At 41.9% G+C, this 18,903-nt stretch overlaps 1 protein-coding gene across 1 annotated transcript in view; it reads left to right on the forward strand.

The window, feature by feature from the left end:
• MTHFD1 (methylenetetrahydrofolate dehydrogenase, cyclohydrolase and formyltetrahydrofolate synthetase 1) overlaps positions 1 to 18,903 on the forward strand; it is a 40,154-nt gene that overhangs the window by 11,511 nt on the left and 9,740 nt on the right. The window contains exons 5-20 of the mRNA XM_053980665.1: positions 19 to 155; positions 277 to 377; positions 678 to 814; positions 2,227 to 2,338; positions 6,119 to 6,246; positions 6,892 to 6,989; positions 7,539 to 7,712; positions 8,214 to 8,350; positions 8,641 to 8,687; positions 10,963 to 11,070; positions 11,172 to 11,246; positions 13,011 to 13,113; positions 14,266 to 14,342; positions 15,303 to 15,443; positions 18,002 to 18,070; positions 18,614 to 18,725. Of these exons, the coding sequence (XP_053836640.1) occupies positions 19 to 155; positions 277 to 377; positions 678 to 814; positions 2,227 to 2,338; positions 6,119 to 6,246; positions 6,892 to 6,989; positions 7,539 to 7,712; positions 8,214 to 8,350; positions 8,641 to 8,687; positions 10,963 to 11,070; positions 11,172 to 11,246; positions 13,011 to 13,113; positions 14,266 to 14,342; positions 15,303 to 15,443; positions 18,002 to 18,070; positions 18,614 to 18,725 (1,756 nt within the window). The remainder of the gene's footprint in view (positions 1 to 18; positions 156 to 276; positions 378 to 677; positions 815 to 2,226; positions 2,339 to 6,118; positions 6,247 to 6,891; positions 6,990 to 7,538; positions 7,713 to 8,213; positions 8,351 to 8,640; positions 8,688 to 10,962; positions 11,071 to 11,171; positions 11,247 to 13,010; positions 13,114 to 14,265; positions 14,343 to 15,302; positions 15,444 to 18,001; positions 18,071 to 18,613; positions 18,726 to 18,903) is intronic.

An 18,903-nucleotide genomic window follows, 5' to 3' on the forward strand; every position in this document is an offset into this window, starting at 1 on the left:
TGGTGTTTGCTGTTGTAGGTGCTCAAGTGCATTGCCTCTTTGAATGCAGACCCAGCTGTTCATGGCTTTATAGTGCAGCTGCCACTCGACTCCGATAAACCCATCAACACAGAAAAAATAACCAATGCTGTTGCACCTGAGAAGGACGTGGATGGGTAAACTGGCTTCACCCCTGGAGAGTGTGACAGCTACTCCAGAAAGAAACCTTTTTTATTTATTTTCTCTTGAACAATGAGGCTGGGTATCTTACTTGGCCTTTATTATTTCAAAATACAGCTTAAGTAGCATCAATGCTGGGAAACTCTCTAGAGGGGACCTTGGAGACTGCTTTATTCCGTGTACGCCAAAGGGATGCATGGAACTTATCAGGCAGACAGGTAAGGAGGTTTCCATACATTATTCATGAGTGCAGTAGTCTTCAATAAATGTAGAAATCACACACGTTGCAAGGCTCTGCTTCACAACTTTTGCTGAGATAAGACATTTCATCTTTGCTGTCTTAGACAGTAAAAGAACTAGGTTAAAATGGAGCTGCAATTCCCTACCACACACAACAAAGAAGAGCAGAATTCTGAAGTGCTAGGACCAGATTTAAACTGACCAAGACTCCAGAGCAGATAGAGTCAGTGTGTACCAGTGACCTCTTTTCTGCTCTCTCCTGACTCTCTGTGGTGCAGGTGTCCAGGTGGCAGGGAAGAGAGCCGTGGTGATCGGTCGCAGTAAGATTGTGGGTGCTCCCATGCACGACCTGCTGCTCTGGAATAATGCAACAGTCACCACGTGCCATTCCAAGACCTCCACCCTGGCTGAGGAGGTAAGGGCAGGCTGTAGTTACTTGTTCCAGGCCGCTGCTGCTCCATGCACAGTGTGCTGCTGCTGTGAGTCATTAGGTCTGGGGTGTCTTTCATCTGAATTGCTTTCCCAGTCCTGCTCATTGCGTGGTTGTGTAAATACTTCCGCTGGAATAGGATCTTGGTTATTTTTGGCACTTAATTAGAGGGGTTTAATTATAACAATAAAATTATTATTTTTGTTGTCTTTGAGCAAGTGCTGAGAATTTAATCATCCCTTCCTAATCTCCATGTAGGGGTTGGCAAAACAGCATATGTTTTTGTTGTTTTAATTTTTTTTTTTTTAATCAAAAAGACCAGGTGGTCTTCTGCTCTAATGGCTGAGAAATGTTAGGCCAAATGATTTCTCAGTTGCTTTATTTTTTTCAGTCGATTTTCTATGACAGGGAGTTGGTACCATTTTCCTCTTCAGCAGTGAGAGTGACAGAAATAGTGTTTTGCTGTGCTGCCACCTACTTGGATTTCGTAGAGCCATCAGCACTGCCAGGCTCTGTAGGCAAGTATTAAAGCTGAAAAGGGAGTAGGAGTGTTTGAATATAACTCACAAAGTAGATCAGAAACACCGCAATGCTTCACGTCATGAAGTTGCTGTTCAGCAAGACCATCATTAGGTTGATTAAAAATTGAAGTGCTAAAACTTAATGGTATCTTAAAAATAGTTTATCTCCCTCAAAGATTAAAGGAAAAAAAAAAATCCAAGGGACAGCAGCTTCCTAAGCAAATGTTAATGAAGCAGTGCAGGAACTGACAACGAGCTTTAATCGGCATCTTTAACACCAGCTTCATGACTGGATCTGTCAAATTTACGGAATAGTCCCTGAATGAATATTAGTGCTGAAATACAGACAGCTTCCCCTGGAGTTGTGTGTTGTGCAGTCCTGGACATGAAAAGCACAAGACAGTGCTGTCACAAGTGAAGTACTGCTTAGTTCTGTGCAGGGGTTGTTTTTGGCTGAACAAAATGAGTTCTTGCTGTCTTATGAGTGCTGGGTATATTTCTAGCACTGAATGTGCAGGAATATTTGAAGGAAGAGAAGAATATTCAGCAGGCTTTAATTTTATCTAAATGTAGCCTGTATGATCCACTTGGGAATCATGGAGGAGTTCAGAGGAGGTTGTGAAGTGTTGACTAGCAATAGTTCGGGGTAGGAGTGTGAAAATAGGCCATTATTTCTAGCTGCAGGAATTTGTCCTTGCCAAGGAACAGGCAAGCTGCCTTTAACTGCTGAGAGTGCCCTTCCATGCCTCCAATGGCAGTGGGTGAGCACAGTTTCACTGCAGCTCAAGCTGATCCAACTTGCTGCACATGCAGCTCTGCATTTTATCCCTGCCAGTGTGATACACAGTTGTTTGTTGTTTTTAAATTTTTTTATAGGTTGGCAAAGCTGACATCCTGGTGGTTGCAGCTGGTAGAGCTGAAATGGTAAAAGGGGAATGGATCAAGCCTGGTGCAATCGTAATAGACTGTGGAATTAACCATGTGCCAGGTGCGTGGGCAGTGTATAACAAGTGGGGATGTGTTTGTTTGTGTATAAATGCAGTTGCTAAGTTCATGAATACTATTTCCTTGGTGTCTCTGGTCCAAATGGACTTCTTTCTCCTTAAGTCTGTCTTAAGTAGTGATGACAACCTCTGACAATGCCAAAGTAAAGAGAACAATGGTCTGAAGGACTCTCTTAAAGCAGATCGGTGGCAGTCTTGATTCAGCGTTCAATGAGGCTGATGATTAATAGAGGAAAGAGGAGGCCTATGAAATATTGCAACAGAATATCTATTTAATTTGCCCCAGCTACATGGTGAAGTCTTGTCACTGTTGTCACTTTGGAGCACAGGGCATTGCTGTCATCACTTCGTGCTTGGATCTGTTGAAGCAGTTCCCTTTGAAGTACAGAAATGACAGGCAGTCTCTTAAAGTAGCTGTGGATTTGTTGAATCACAGCATTAACTTCTTAGGCTTGAATGGCTGTTGTCTTGAAACAAAGAAGATTGTGCAAGAGTATTGGTGACAATGGCTCAGGCATAGAATAAAGTGCTTTAACATAATGGATTTTAGGGTAGGGTTTCACTTAGCTGCTCCTTCCTTATAAAGATGCTACAGACAGTCTGGCAATTTCTGTTTTCATCTCATTTTAAATCCAAATTACAGATATTGAATGATATGGAAAATTAGTCACTCTTTCTGTGCTACACCCACAAGGCTTTTAAAAGGTAGTTTTCATAATTAATCAGTCATTTTGTTGCCATTATTTAACAGAATGTAAAGAAATTTCTGTTCAGTGGTCTTGTTACTCAAAGTTGACATTAGGCTGCTTTTAAAAACATTAGTCCTCTATCTAATTAAAACTAAAAAGTCATCTGCTGTTGCTGTTTGTTGCTTGATGATTTTGTTCCAGACAACCCAAACTTAAGCCATTTGCCAAAACCCACAAGGTCACTGCTGATGTGCATGAAGCAGAATGGGTTGGAGTCTCCCCAGCTGACACGTTGCAAATAAAACCCCCATTGTGTTTCTGATATATGATGATGGTATGACCTTTTTTCAGGCTTTATGTGAACTGCATCTCTGAGGACACATCCGTGTTCCTTCGCAATTAGCCTGCCTTGAGCAGTGTGCTGACGTCTGAGCTTCTTGTGCACCCAGCCCAGTCAGTGTCACATGGAATACACTTAAAGGCATTGAGATTTGATAATTGAGACTAGATAGAGTATCATGGAAACTGTCACATTCTTAAATGATGGATGCTACAGGCTCTTTTTTTTTTTTTCCTTTGGTTTTCTGAAGCTGCTGAGTTTTTCTGACTTTTTTCCTCTCTGGTATGTTGCGAGAAAGTTTTCAGATGAATCTTTTAGGAAATGAGTACCAGAATTGTGGGAATTGCAGTGCTACAGAAAGAACAGCAGCCAGCTTGCTGGCTTCTCCAGCTAAGTCACTGTACAGATAGAATATTGTTGCTAGCTGTGATGGTGCTTTGAATGTGATGGGGTGAGAGCACATACCTCTTACCACAGGTAGCAGTGTACCCAGCTAGGTGCCTCCCAGGTGCAGCTGTCAGTTGTGGCAATGGATATGCCTTTGGTTTGCTAGTTGGGGTACCCTGTCCAGGCAGATCCCAAACTGATTTGATAGATCATGCAGTCTTGCCAAGCTGGAGTTAGGACAAATTACAGCCATGTAGCACCATACAAATGCAGCTGTTGTGCTTTTGAATGGAGGGTGGCCTGAATGCTCCAAGGGTGCTGGTTTGGAGGCTGGAAGAGACACTTCAGCCACATCTGGCTTGGTGTACTGCAATTAACAGAATTTCCTTCAGGTAGACAGAGAAGAAGAAGCAATCTCCTGATACCTCTACTAGAACAGACAAGTGCCTCTTATTTTCCAGACTGGGTTGTATTTGTCTCTCCCCAACTGCTGCAGTTGGAGGGCTGGTCCAGCAAATACTCTGGATGCCTTATTCCAGGCCTGTGGAACTTGCTTTGGTACAGAAAGGGAAAGCAGTGCAGGTAGAGGATATTCCCAGAGATGACAGTCCCTGGAATGTCCCTCTCTGTGTCCTGATGGAGGAAGCAACTCTGTTCAAAGTTCCCTGCTATGGGATTTTGCAGCCGTGAGAGTGGAATATGAGAGCAGCTTTTTTGCAACATGGTTATAGTGTCACTGATGCTCCCTTTAACTAGTTTGTATTTTTTAAGAGTGGGATGATGAATATTGAGAAGGTGAAATTATGAGGAGAGATGGCAAGTATTGTGTGTGAGCTTTCTTTCAAAGAATATTTTGCAGGTATTTGCATAGCTCCTAGGCTGTGCTCAGCAGTGCTTGGTGTGAGGTGCAGAAGCAGGGACTGGGGGATTGTTTGGCGTGTGCTCATCTCTGTGTCTGTGGAACAGATGAGGCAGTTTGGAGTGCCAGCTTGTTTTCCTCTTTCTTGGGCTGAGAGCCTTCCTGGCCAGGATGGCTGATGAGCCTGCTTGGCATCCTTGGAAGAAAATAAGATTACATTATTTACTGTTTGCAGCCTTAATTAAATTGGTCTCTAGGGGGGAAGGCCAGGCTGGTCTGCAGTTCAGGCAGCAAACTGACAGCGACTGCAGAAACACTGGTTACCAGCTGTGATGTTGTTCAGGCTTTGAGCTTTAGGGAGAAGTAGTGTTGCTTAAAACACACAGCAAAGCATCCAAGCTGCTAATTGTCAGTAACAATACAGCTAAAAAATAATGTTGACTTTTGTTCTCGCTTTGGTTTTAACATAATCAGCTGCCGAGGAGTTTGGTTTCTGTTCCACTCCTCCCCCTCACCAGATGTATATGAAAGTTAGTGATTGTGTTCTGTTCAAACATACACTTACTGTATGCAATATAATATTTCAATAGAGCAACATTAAAATCTATTTTCAGGTTTTCACACTGGTTAGAATCTCCCTAGAGTCCTTTATCTGAAGTGAGAATCTGCCATTCCAGGAGCAACTTAAATTTTCTGGTTTTATGTGCTGTAATCAGTGACTTCCTTAGATGACTATGCTAGTTTACTAATTCATTTTGTCTCTTCCTCTCTTTATGGGTGGGTTTAAAGGTCATCACTGGAAAAAAGGACTATGTCTGCTTCTGAATTGTCAGGTCATATAGTTCAGCAGGATATAGCAAAATACATTGCCTGAGAGAAAAATTTATCCTACTGAAGCTTTCTTAAGTCACCTGTGAAGTTTGTTTTGACAAGACTGATCTCTGTGAACTGCAGTATTTACTGGTCCATCATTAAACTAGCAGTGATAACTGAAAAGCTCAGCACTTTCTGCCTTCAGTTTCTGTAAAAGCAGGTGATTTTATTCAATAGTAAGGCCCAGACACCCTCCAAAATGGAACAGAGCAAATGTAAACCTGGGGGGTTTGGAACAAGTCAGCCATGTTTAATCTCTCACCTCTTCCTGACTGTTGGTTTATATCTCATTCAAACTGCCCTGTGGGCAATGAGCCACTGAGAAAAGACTTGCATCCTCCAGGAAAGGGAGATCTGTCTGGCTGAGGATAAATGGTGCTTAATGGGAGGATGTGTTGCATGAGCTGTTGACACTCTGCAAGTGAAGTATGATGATAACAGCTTCATCTTGTGATGTTGTCTTAGCTGTTTTATCTTTCTTTGCAGCTTCCTGTGTACTCAGCTTCTGTTTTGTTTGCTCCAGCAGAATTAAAGACTTCAGCTTCAGTCAGTGCTGTCTCCTCTGTTGCTCTGCTGAAATGTGATGTGTAACTTACTTTTCTCCTTAAATCCCCAGACAGCACAAAGGCCAGTGGAAAAAGAGTTGTGGGAGATGTGGCATACAGTTCAGCAAAGGAAAAGGCTTCTTTCATCACCCCAGTTCCTGGTGGTGTTGGGCCTATGACTGTGGCCATGTTAATGCAGGTACTGAGCAGACTGTGGTCGTCTCCTCTGTGTTTGCTTTGGGGGGTGTTGCTGACCATCAGCACACTGCCAAACAGCTGCTGCTCCCTTCTTGCTCTTGAAAAAGCTAGTTAGGATTTCCAGCTTCTAGTCCAGACAATTTGGATTCAGTTAACTGAGGAAGAAGATGGACTTTAGGGAATGTTAGAACAGAGGTTTCTGGTCGCTCAGTTTTGGGAGGTTTCTTAGGGGATTTTGAGTGTGGTCACTCAAAACCATAAGAAATGGGCCTGTCCTATAATGCTCTGGCTGAAATTGTGAAACTATCTTTAGGGTGACTTTAGGATAAAAAGGAGAATAACAGTATAAACCAGTTCCTTCTGTTCCATGCTTTGCTTAAGAAACCCTGCTGGTACAGAACACCCCAAAAAATCCAGCACACTGGAAGATCAGTAGAGAGATAGATATGGTGGGATTTTTATTTTCTTTTTGAGAAAACAGCAAGCAGAATCTCATTTTGGATTATTATCAAATGCTTTAATAGAAGCACTTTGGTTTAAACTCAAACTGAGGCAGACAGGAGGGGCAAACCTTTGTGGTCTGTTTGTTAACCAATGCAATTCATGCAGTGATGGTTGCTTTAATGCATTCACTTGCTCATTTTAGAGCACTGTGGAGAGTGCACAGCGTTTTCTGGAGAAGTTTCAGCCTGGAAAGTGGACCATCCAATACAACCAGCTTACCCTAAAGACACCTGTTCCAAGGTAATGCTTTCAAATTAAGGCATTCTAAGGTCTTCCTGAGGAAACAGAGCTAAGCTGCAGTGGTGCTGTGATATCTCTTGGAGTGTAGTCTTCTTGGACTTTCACAGACTTCAGGCCAGCTAGATGGTTGCTGATTCAGAAAATAGTGAAAAACTTGTATTTTGGAAAATTTTCAGTCTGGCATGCCAAAACAGTAGTATCTTCAAATAGGAGTTGTTCAAATCCCCAGGGAGCAGCTGAAAATACGCAAAATACCATATGGGATTATAACACATTGCCTACAAAAGGCATTTGGGAAAATGGGGAGGTTGGGGAGAGTTGTTGTTGTTTGTTTTTGGGTTTGGCCTTTTTTTTATTTTTAGAAAGGCAACTCTGAGACTATCAGGTACATTAGAACAGAGACACTTGTGGGATTGATTCATTTAACTAGTAGGGTTTAAAGATTAACTTCTAAAATATAGATTAGGTGTTTGTAGTTTATTCCCTACAGAAGCGGGGAATTTGTGGAAGTCTTTGACTTGCAAACTCATCTTGCTCTTTTTCTTTAAGTGATATTGAAATCTCCAAGTCTTGCATGCCCAAGCCCATTGATCAAGTTGCAAAAGAAGTTGGCCTTTTCCCCGATGAGGTGGAGCTCTATGGCCAAACTAAAGCCAAGGTTCAGCTCTCAGTTCTGAAACGTCTGCAGAACCAGCCAGATGGCAAATACGTCGTTGTTACTGGGTGGGTGCTTCCTGAACTGAGACATCACTTACAAGATGAAAAGAAATTTTATTAGCATGGCTTGTTGTGGAATTGTCTTTTGGTGGGGTGACTGTATGAGGTGCTCTGGATTTTAGTAAATCACACTTGTGAAAATGTAGTAGTTTGGGAAGTAGATTGATCACTTGTGACAAACAGTGGGAACGTAGCTTAACATTTCTCTCCAGCAGGTGAATTTGGCCTACAGGTCAGGGTTATGAAGAGCAGACTGGTTCCTAGCCAAACTTCTGGTCTAGTAGCCTGCCTTCAGTAAGAACTAGCAAATTGTTTCAGAGCAGCAGTTATGTGATGATTTGCCAATCTCTTTCCAGTTTTGAATTGATGAAGATTAGCTGAAGTATGAGCCAGTTCAGAATTTGAATTCTCATTAACTGCAATCACTGGGTGACTGTTTTATCCCTGGGATTTGATTCTCACCCAGTACAAGGGTGTAATTGTGTCTTTTCTGCTTTGTTGCTGCAGAATAACTCCCACTCCCCTGGGAGAGGGGAAGAGCACCACCACTGTTGGCCTTGTTCAAGCCTTAGGAGCACACCTTCACCAGAATGTCTTTGCCTGTGTTCGGCAGCCTTCTCAGGGGCCAACTTTTGGCATAAAAGGTATGATTGTTCTGTTGCTTGCAGTTGACCTAAATGGACAAAGATGGCATTCAGAAATACTATTCTTCTGCACTGTAGTTTTACATTATTTCTAGTTACAAATGCATTTATTTTAAGAAAAAAGAGCTTTGGGTAAGTTCTTCAGTTTTGTCTTCAAGGTACTGTGTTGGGACTTAAACTCAGCTGCTCAGTGGGAGCTGCCCTCTTGGAGCCATTAAGCAAACAGATGTAATAGCACTCTGGGCTGGAGACACCTGCACTGGTGTGGTCTGACTGTTGTCTCTCTGCAGGTGGAGCTGCAGGTGGTGGCTATTGTCAAGTTGTCCCAATGGAAGAGGTAATTCTTCGTACAAAGCCTCATTGCACTCACAGCTCACAGACCCTGAAGAGATACTGCAGTCAGATAACTTAGAAAATGTATGAGTTTGTGACCTAGTGTAGCACTTGAAAGAACTGGGTGCTTGATTTCAGCAAAACTTGTTTTTTTTAGCAAACAGCCATCCTTGTGTTGTTTCAGAAGTGTGCCTTCATGGTCAGGGAACTTCATAGAGTTAGGAATTCCCAGTTCCTCTCTTCCCTCCCCTTCTCTGCCTTGAATTGCTGTGTACCCTGGAGCAAAGTACATCCTGTGCCTAATTTTCCCAGTGCTGAAAAGAAGATGATAATGGCTTAATGCATTTTGGAAGAATATTGCATAGTTCTGTCAGTTGTGGCAGCCACCGACTCTTTCTGTGAGTTATTTTGGTGTACTTGTGTTTTAATTTACTAATGTGAACTGGGAAAAGGGAATTTTGGAATCAGCAGTGCCAAGACCTCAGCCTATGGGGGGCTGGCGCTGGAGCATATTTCTGGTGTGACTTGGCAACAAGTAAAATTCTGTGTTTGGAGGCAGGGAATTAAAAAGCACGTGTAGCATGTGCTCTCGTGCCTCTCTCAGCTCTCAGAGTAATTGCCTGTAGAACTCTACCTTTGTCTCATACATCGTAGATTGACACAGGACAATTTCAGGAAGAAAAGTAGAAACGATCAAAAGTGGCTGTTTGTTCTAATTGATGCAGCAAATCCATAACAGATAAAGATGTTCAGGAGGCAGAATATTGATTTAGTCACGTGCCAAGAGCATGTGTGAAGAATAGATGTGACAGGAAAAATAACCTCCTCCTCTTTGGGAGTGTTAGTAAGACAAGCCAAAATACCTGACTGTGTGCTGCAGTGGGAAACAGCCACACTCTAGGAACCAAACTGGCTGAAATGACTTTTTTTTTTAAGTATGACCCACGTGGTACAAATACACGTAGTTTTCTGGGGGTGTTAGTCAGTGTATGTCCGTTAAAATTAAAGTGTCTGGAGTCACTAGTTACAATAATGACCTTGATACATAATTTAATAATTCTGCATGCAGTTTTCATCCTGTGAAAAAAAAATAGCAAGTGAAAAACTTTTGAGTTCATACTGCAGAATAAAGGTAATAATAATTGCTTCTCATTGCATGTATGCAGAGTAAGACAAGCAAATAAAACAATTAGCATTTACTAATTAGGATTTATAATCAGTGTGTGACTAGCTGCATTCTGTTGTAGCTTTGTGAGTTTTGAGACCACAGTAACAAGGCTTCAGTAAAATAGTGCTGTAAGGTATTCTGTCATATCATCTTTTCTAATATCCCCTTTTCATCTTCTTCCTTTGCTGCTTTGCTAGAGATGAAGAGGATTGTTTTAACCACACCTTTTACTCACTGGCCATAATCATTGGATCATTTATGTTGGAAAAGTCCTTTAGGATCACCAGCACTGCCAAGCTCACCACTAAACTGTGTCCCCAAGTGCCATTGCATGTTTCTGAAATACCTCCAGGGATGGTGACCCCACCACTTCCCTGGGCAGCCTGTTCCTGTGCTTGACAACCCTTTCCATAAAGAAATTTTTCCTCATACCCAGTCTAGATCCTTCACCAGCTTCACAGCTACAGTGCAGCCAGATAACTCATGCAGGCAAACCCACTCAAACTATGTTTTAATGAGATAGAACTAAGAAAACTACTAGCAGTGTCACTGTGTAGTACGTGGTCTACAAGTTCTGCCTGTGATTCTGTGTTTGGGTGGTTACCTTAAGCAGAGCTCTGTGCAGCCACAGAGCTCCACTGCTAGTGCTGCACAAGGTTGCTAGTTCCAGTTTAGCTCAGACTCCCTTGTGGGAGCAGCAGCCACTTCAGCTAATGTATGTGTGAAACCTGCTGTGCAAATGAGGGGGTCAGTAGGAAGGTGAAGGAGGAGCAATGCAGAACACAGAGTGTGCTGAAGTTGGGTCTTTTAAGTGCCAAAAGAGCCTGTGAGAACTGTTCTGGTGGAGAGGAAAAGAAAAAAACAAACAACTTTTTATTTGGGAGCTTTGTTTTAGAAGTTTGTAAAATGACATAAATGTGGGGGAGGCATTTTTATGTTTTAAAGAAATTCTTTCCTCTCTTCCACATACTGCACTGAGCAATCTCTCCCCCTCCACCCTCACCCACTTTAACATTACTATTAATACTCTTCTTTCCATCTGTCTACGGTGAGTTGGAATAAATGAAAATTGCAGCAGGATGAGGTAACTGATATGTTTTATGTCCTCTAGTTTAACCTTCACCTCACTGGTGACATCCATGCCATCACTGCAGCCAACAACCTGGTCGCTGCCGCTATTGATGCGCGCATGTTCCACGAGCAGACTCAGTCTGACCAGGTACAATCCTCCCTTACCATGTATCTGATCCCAGCCCACTTTGGCCAGGCTGTTTCGGATGTGCCAGCAGTGCTGATGGACTGCTTGTTTCATTTTGCAAGGCTCTCTACAACCGTTTGGTGCCATCTGTCAATGGTGTCAGGAAGTTCTCAGACATCCAGATCCGAAGGCTACAGGTGAGCTCGCTGCTTTCTCGTTGGTTTCTGGTTCTGTTCCATTTACTTATCCTTTAGGTAGGCACAGCTATGTTACAGAAGCCTCTGTGTTGTCCCTTAGGTCATTGTGCTGGCATTTGTTTTTTACACAAAGTGTGCAGAAGTGTGGTAACCCTTCATACAGCTCAGAAAACAGATGCAGCCCAAGGGGAGGAATCATTGCTATAACTCTATCAAATACTCTATTATTAATACAGTGGGAAGAAAGAGAGGTTAGTATCCTTTATTAGTGGTGTCAGTTCAGTGTCCTTAATGCAGTTTAAGAAAGGACTAGAATTAGTGTCTGTACCTAACACACAGCTAGAGATTAGTGGTTCCCATGTGACAGCTGTGTCGATAATGCAGCACAAAAAAAGGCAATTCATAAAATTCAGCAAAAAGGGAACATACAGAATTTTCTTTGTCTTGCCCAGATTGAGAAAACAGAGAAAAACTTTAAAAACCCACCCATTCCCTACATGGCAAATTTCTCCTCTGCCAAAAAAAAAAAAAAAAAAAAAAAAGAATTCCCAGTTAGATAAGTAGCCCTGTCATTGAATGGCAGGCCCTGAGCAGCCCACAGCTCCTCTGATCCTCAAAACTTAAGGGCATGTGCAAGTTCATGTTGGCTTCTGCAAAAATGAGATTAGAGGATGAATAGTTTTGCACTGGGCTTGAACCTTGCAGCTAGGAGGACAGACCGAGCCCTGCTGAGCTCCTTCAAGGTACAAACCTTACTTTGTAGAGTATTCAGGCTGGATCAGTTGCCTATTTGGAAGTCAGGAGCAATAGGGAAGGTAAAACTCTGATATATTAATTGGCTGTAATGTCTTAAACCACTAGAGAATGTGTGGTTTGCTTCCATTGCTGAGCAAGAAATGATGTCATACTGCTTGGTGCTCCTGATGGACTGCTGAGGGAACTCTACCCTAACCACTCTTCTGGTTATTGAATGTCAAGATGTAAACAGAATGCTAATACTCCAGATGGATGGTATCTCTGTCATTGTTGTTGTTTATTTCCTTTTCTAAATGATACGCTTGAAGAGGAAAAGAACAGACTTTCTTCTTCCCTGCTGTTCTTCAGGAGAAAAATACGACTTAACTGTCTGGTTAATTAAAAAAACCTTGCTCGTTCATAAATCAACTGTATCGTTTCCCTCATGCCTAAGCTTGTGCTTCTATCAGGCTTCTTGAGATAATTCTTCCCTCAATTAAGCAACTTGGCAAACTGCCCATCCTCTCAGTGTGTTCAGGACCAGCTTTCTGGGATGCTGACAGCCTTGTGACTGAATTGTTTAATTCCTCCTTTGTGCTGCTTTAAGCAGCATGCTGAAAGCAGTGGCTTTAAATACGTGTGGCTGTGTGCAGTGACCCCAGGCAAACTAATGAGAAATGGATGTAAGCATGTGAGACTAATGACGAGAGCAAGGCGTGGAAGGAGCTGCAGAGCTGTCTCTTACTCTTTCTGTAGGTGCCTTGCACAAAGCTCGGTGACAACCTGCCCTAATGAGCTCCATTGTCTGCCTTGCCCTTTCAGAGCTGGACAGCAGCAAGCTCTGTCCAGTATATGCTGATAGGGATCATCTTATGTTCTTGTGGGATTTGGAAGAAAGGGTCCCAAAAAGGCAGCCCCTCTTTATTTCTGAATATGCAGGGGCTGCTGCCAAAGCCTCAATGCTGCAGTAAAAGGTTCATTTCTGTGAATATTTTCACTATACCTCTTATTTGTGTTTTCTTCCCATAGAAACTGGGCATCAACAAAACTGATCCTATGGCTTTGACAAAGGAAGAAGTAAATGCATTTGTGAGACTGGACATTGACCCAGACACCATAACATGGCAAAGAGGTACTAGAGACATTAAATGAAAGAAAACATGTCAAAAGAGACATTTGCAGTTGCAGCTGAAACTGTGTTTCCTGGGAAAATGGGAAAGAGGGCAGAGCTAGTTACTCCCTCCTTAAGTTTGGTGGGATAGTTGCCTGCAGCTGGGATCCCATTTCTGAAGGGTCTAACACAGGGGCTTGAATCTGCTCTGAATTCACAAACAGTAAGAGTTTGCTAATGGGTGAGAGTTTGTGTTTCTGGATTTGTCAGTCACTGAGAGAGTTGAATTTGGCAACTGTAGCCAACAGCCTTTTTACCTTACTGCTCTGTGAGTAAGGAGAGGATTCTGCTCTGAGTTTTAATCTGCCCACTTGCTCTGTCGGGGACTGGAGCAAATGAAGACCAGATTTTTAAAAGGTTTTGAAGGATAGTTGAAGATAGAATCATTCTCTGGTCTGGCAGATTTAATATTTCAGTATCAAAAGAATTTTAAAAGTGGAGTTTTTTTCCTGAGTTAGGCTCCAGGTGTATTGCTTTTTCTTCTTTCTTTTAAAATAAAGTAGGAAATGTATTCTCTGGAATTTGCTTTATAACATGTAATGAGACTAAAGTAGTCTGCCTCATGGGAAATACTTCATAAAACACTTTGAATATTTCAAGCATATAGAAGGAAACAGCAAATTTAAGCCAGTATTTCATAGTTTGTGTTTCCAAGGTAATTTGACTTAATGGAGCTATATGAAACAATTCCCACTAAATTATAGTATCTGACCATTTTATCACTTTACTTATAAAGTGTTCATTTTATTTCTTTTTGACTGCAGTAATTCATATTGGATTCATATTGGTTAATGATGGTGAAAAATCAATTGGAGTAATATTATCAGTTCTGCTTTTCAGAGAAGCTTTGGTTTGGTGGTTAATGCACACAAAGGGATGCAGACTCCCTCTGAATGCAGTGCAGGCTCTGCTGTATCTGTGGGTATCATAATTTCATTGCAGTTTTTGTGTAAGAATCATGTTGAGAAGCACTTAGCATTCTTCAGGAGAGGATGTTTTCTCAAACTGCCATCTTTTCTTCATTGGTGACCTGGTTGGGTGTTTGTCACAGGGCAAAGATGTGAATTTATGACTTGGGCAATGTGTTATCTTACCTCTCTGCATTCCTTGCAGTACTGGACACAAATGACAGATTCCTTAGGAAAATCACCATTGGACAGTCTGTAACAGAGAAGGGCTTCTCACGGACGGTAATTGTTCCCTTTTCTCGCATGTTTAAAAAGTACTTTGAAAAAGGTGTTCCTAAAGCAAGTTTCTGTAACTCCAGCTGTTTTCATCTTTCACCATTATCTTGTTAAAAGAGAAAGCAGAACGTCTTCTCAACTGAATAGTTAAATTTGCTACCAGTGCTGTGTTTAGCTTTAATTGTCTCTTCCCTCCTTCCCTGTTGTCTCCTGAGTATTGGCTTCCCAAAGTGGGATGTGTGTGGCATAACACTGGTACATGAGTGCCCTTTCTAAAGGTGGTCATGACAGTGGTTTGTCTTCACTACTGCAGGTGTTTTGCTTGGGGATTATCTGCCCAAAACTAGACACAGTATCTGAGCTTGTCTAGATTCATTGTATAATCAATAGAGTAAAAGAGGCAATTGGGCTGTGACTCCCCTCATCCCTTAAGTAACTGTCAAATTTATAGTTCAAATTAATTGTGCTCTTTCTTTTGACTTGAAATGTCCTTAGGGTGCTTAGCTTCCCTAAGGTGGAAGTGTCTGCATTATGTCAGATGAATTTTACCCTACATTTCCTATAGAATCTGGTTTTTCTGCTGGTGGGCTTTTTGTCTTTTACTGTATTGTTTAGCAATGATCAGATGAGTTAGTAAGCTCAGTCTTCAAAAATATAATTTGTTAGTGTTACGTGTTCTTACATGAATCACTAATGTTCGTGCCAGGAGAGACACATAATAGCAACAGAATGAGTAGGTTCTATTTAATTTTGCAGGGAAAAAAATCCAGTTTAAAATGGCCAAATTAAATGAAGTGTTCTGAGAGCAATGCTTTGGATTTCCTGTATATTGTATGTCTGTATTTTTTTCCTTTCTTTTCTTTATTGACAATGGTGATGATTTGCCTTGTTTTAAGGATTGAAGAGAGGCAAGAATTGCTGGGAGGGAATCTTAATGAGTTCATGTCCTTCATTCATCTCTTGCAGGCTCAGTTTGACATCACGGTGAGCAGTGAAATCATGGCAGTCCTAGCCCTGGCCGATGGCTTGGATGATATGAAAAAGCGATTTGGCAGAATGGTGGTAGCTTCCAGCAAAAAAGGACAACCAGTTACAGCAGATGACCTTGTAAGAGTCATTACCATTAAATGCTTTTTCCTGAAAGTTTTTGATTTAAAAGCAGAGATACAGTTCTATGAAAAGAAAAAATTAACATATAGAAGAACAAAGATAAAATCCCGGCCCCTGCAGTTAATGAAGGTTATTCTCCTTCAGTGTGGCACCTTCACACCTTGTGCAGAGAGGGTGTGTGTGTGACCTGGGCAGCGACAGGGTCCTGTGTGATGTGCTGTGTGTCAAGTTGCAGCTGGCACCATAGGAGTTACAGGGGAATTACGTAGTGGCTTCTACATAAAAAGCATGTCTATGAATCAGAAGAACTCAAATGCATCCTGCTGGCCATCCTGTTTCTTAGGCTCCCTGGAGTGAGGAAAACACTGAGCAGAAGCAAAGTGTTTGCAAATTCAATTACAGACAATGAAATATCTTCTTCTGGAGTCTGTGAATGCTATAAAAGCCAAAGTATTTGCAAGAAGTGTGTGTTCTCTGTAAGGCAGTCTTTGATGAGGGACACAAATGTTTAATTTCCCTTCATGAAATGCTGAATGTCATAGTGCTGGTGATGCCTGTTACCAGTGTGTGAAGCAGCTCTAAGCAGCAGTTGCAAGCTTCAGCACTGTTGTGCAGCTGTCCCTCCAATAATTGTTAGTTCTTGGCATGGCTGTGGAGTGTGTCAAATAGCATTTTCCCAAATGGTTCTTCACCATGGTTTCAGGGCAATGCCCTGTGTCCCAGGCACTTCTTCCTGACCTGTGTTTCCAGCTAGGTGGGACAGGGCATTAAGGTTTACCAGCTCTTGCTATCTTGCTGCAGGTCTTTTGTTTCCTTATGTTCTGGGGGGATGTGGGAGTGTTGTTTATTTGTTATACTTCCTCCCAGGATAAGGCTAAGAAACAGTAGATTGATGGCCTGACTCTGGCCTTGCAGGAAAAGTGCTAGTCTGGAACAATTTATCTGTAAATCCCTATGTGAGACATTTGTTGGGAATGAGAAAGAGCATGTGCCAAAGTTCTGTAGGCAGCTTTGAGATTTTAATTCCTACACCTAACATGCTGCCAGTTTAACTTAAGTAACTGGGTTAAACCCTTTTTCTGGAAAACAGGAGTGTTTCTTAACTGCCCATCAGCTGTGTAGGCAGATGGTGCTTGGCTTGGGAGTTTCTTTGACTTTTCTGTAGAGTCCAGGTGATAGAAGTCTTTCATCTCAATATTTTTTTAACTTTTTTAAAAATCTAATTATATTTAATTCTGTCCATTGCAATTGCAGAATGGAGGATGGTTTCAGACATCCAACAGGTTCTCTTGCCTGTTATTTTTGCACTTGATGGCACCCAGTGGCTTATGTTGTTAGGGGAACGTATTACCCACTCCTCATGCAGGCAGAAATGTGATTGCAGAGACCAGGCTGGGTCCTGCTGCTGTGATGCAACCAATGTCATGGGTGTGCTACCAGGAAGTGCAAAAAAAAAGTCTGGGAAGGAACGTGGAATCAAAAACTGACTGCAGGTTTTTAGAGATGGGATGTATCTAAGAGCAGCTGAGCGACACGGGTCTGAAATGTCGCCATGGAAATCTTGCTCTGCAGTTTTCATTATTGTGGAGATGAGTGAAGTTTAAAGCTTATCCATTAAATGTTAAATAAGCTTTCATGTGGCAAGATTGAAACTAATGAAACAAAGCAGTGAATGTCTTAGAAAGAAATAGTCTTTCATATCTTTGAGTGCTGCAATTCAGTTGAAATTGAAAGGGAAGAAAAAGAGATTATGGGTCAAGGTTTTTATAACTGCTGTGAACATTTGGCTCAGGACTCAAGACAGCAATTTTAGTTACTTTTTCAAGTGCTGGATAACAGCTGGTTTGGTTTCCACTGGACTGTCAGTCACAAAAATGATCAAACCCACATCTTCTCTTCCCAAAGCACGTGGGGATGAAATCATAAGCTTTCGTTGCACAGGAAGGAGAATTCAGCAGGGTACGTGGCTGCACCTGGAAGGAAATGTGGGCTCCAGTGTTTGTCTTTCATGTCAGCCTGATTGTTCTCATCAGCACAGAGGTTGACTTTAAAAGTTATTTCTTCACAAGAGACTTGAGCAGGATGTAGCAGGTTATGACATTTTAAGGCCAGTATGTAGACCAAGTTGCTGAAAAGAAGGAAGAAAAATCCAAGACAAATAGACCTACAAATCTAAGAACATTGCTTTCTGCTGCTGAATGGGCTGCAGTAAACCATACTTACTGAGAGGTTGCTCCCTTGCTGCTCTTATCTGCTAACCTTGCCATAGCATTGAACCATAAATTAATTGTTCTTTATGCCTTTGTAGCAAAGTGATGGCCCAGCAAGGTCACAAACAAGAGGCTGCTCCCACCAGAAATCACAGATCCTCTTAACAGGAATGTAAAGGTCATTTTTCTGCTTTGCCCTGACTAGAGTTAGTTCTATGTTGAGTGACTTCTCAACTCTTGGTTCTGGTACCAAAAGCCCACGAGGACAAAATCAGAGCCTTTACACTGCATAGGAACCATCTCAAGGTCTTGGTACATCTGGAAATTGTCCTTCTTTTCTTTTAGGGAGTAACTGGAGCTCTGGCTGTCTTGATGAAAGATACTGTTAAACCAAACCTCATGCAGACACTAGAGGTGAGCACAGATTATTTGGTTCTTGGCTCTGAGAAGGCACTTAGAGCAACTGATTTAGTTAATTCATCACAGTCAGTGTGGCTCTACTCAGCTCAGAGTTGGGGGTTTACTGTGGTTTTGTGCTCAGGGCTAGGGGAGGGGGCTGGGTTCCTCCTAGGTCTGCCACTGGCATGTGGGATGGCCCTGAGCAAATGCACTAAACTTTGCTCTGTCTTTGGTCTGTTGTCTTTAATGTCAAGAAGTGTTTTGGGAATTTAAATCGTGTGGATGAAGGAGAATGACAAAGAGTTGCTGGGATTTAGCTGTCCTTTCCCTAAGCGGATTAATACCTCCACTTGTGGAGATTATTATAATCCTGTTTGCCCTGTAGTCCTTACTGCTGATAACAAATGTCTGATCAGAAGGCTTTAAGATCAGTCTTCTAAAAGTGTTTTTCTTTACTTTCAGATACCACAGTACTTAGCTCCTGACATGCTGCATATTTGCAAAATTGTACTTTCTGATTTCCTCTTTCTCCCTCTCCCACATGCCCCTTGTTCTTAGGGAACACCAGTGTTTGTTCATGCTGGACCTTTTGCCAATATTGCACATGGGAATTCCTCTGTGTTGGCAGACAAAATAGCATTGAAGCTTGTGGGTAAAGACGGGTTTGTTGGTAAGTGTGTGGAGTGTGGGGTATTTCTGTTTGCTTTTTGTTTCGGACGGATCTGCCTTTTTTTATCATTGCTGTCTTCAGGCTTTTTTAATTTTTTTTTTTCTTGGAAGAAGTTTCTGATTTATATAATCAGAGTATGATTTCTCCACCCAGAAATCTTTCACAAACTTCTTTTTAT

This window comes from Vidua macroura, chromosome 6 (genome assembly GCF_024509145.1).
Source record: "Vidua macroura isolate BioBank_ID:100142 chromosome 6, ASM2450914v1, whole genome shotgun sequence".
NCBI classification, from domain to species: domain Eukaryota; kingdom Metazoa; phylum Chordata; class Aves; order Passeriformes; family Viduidae; genus Vidua; species Vidua macroura.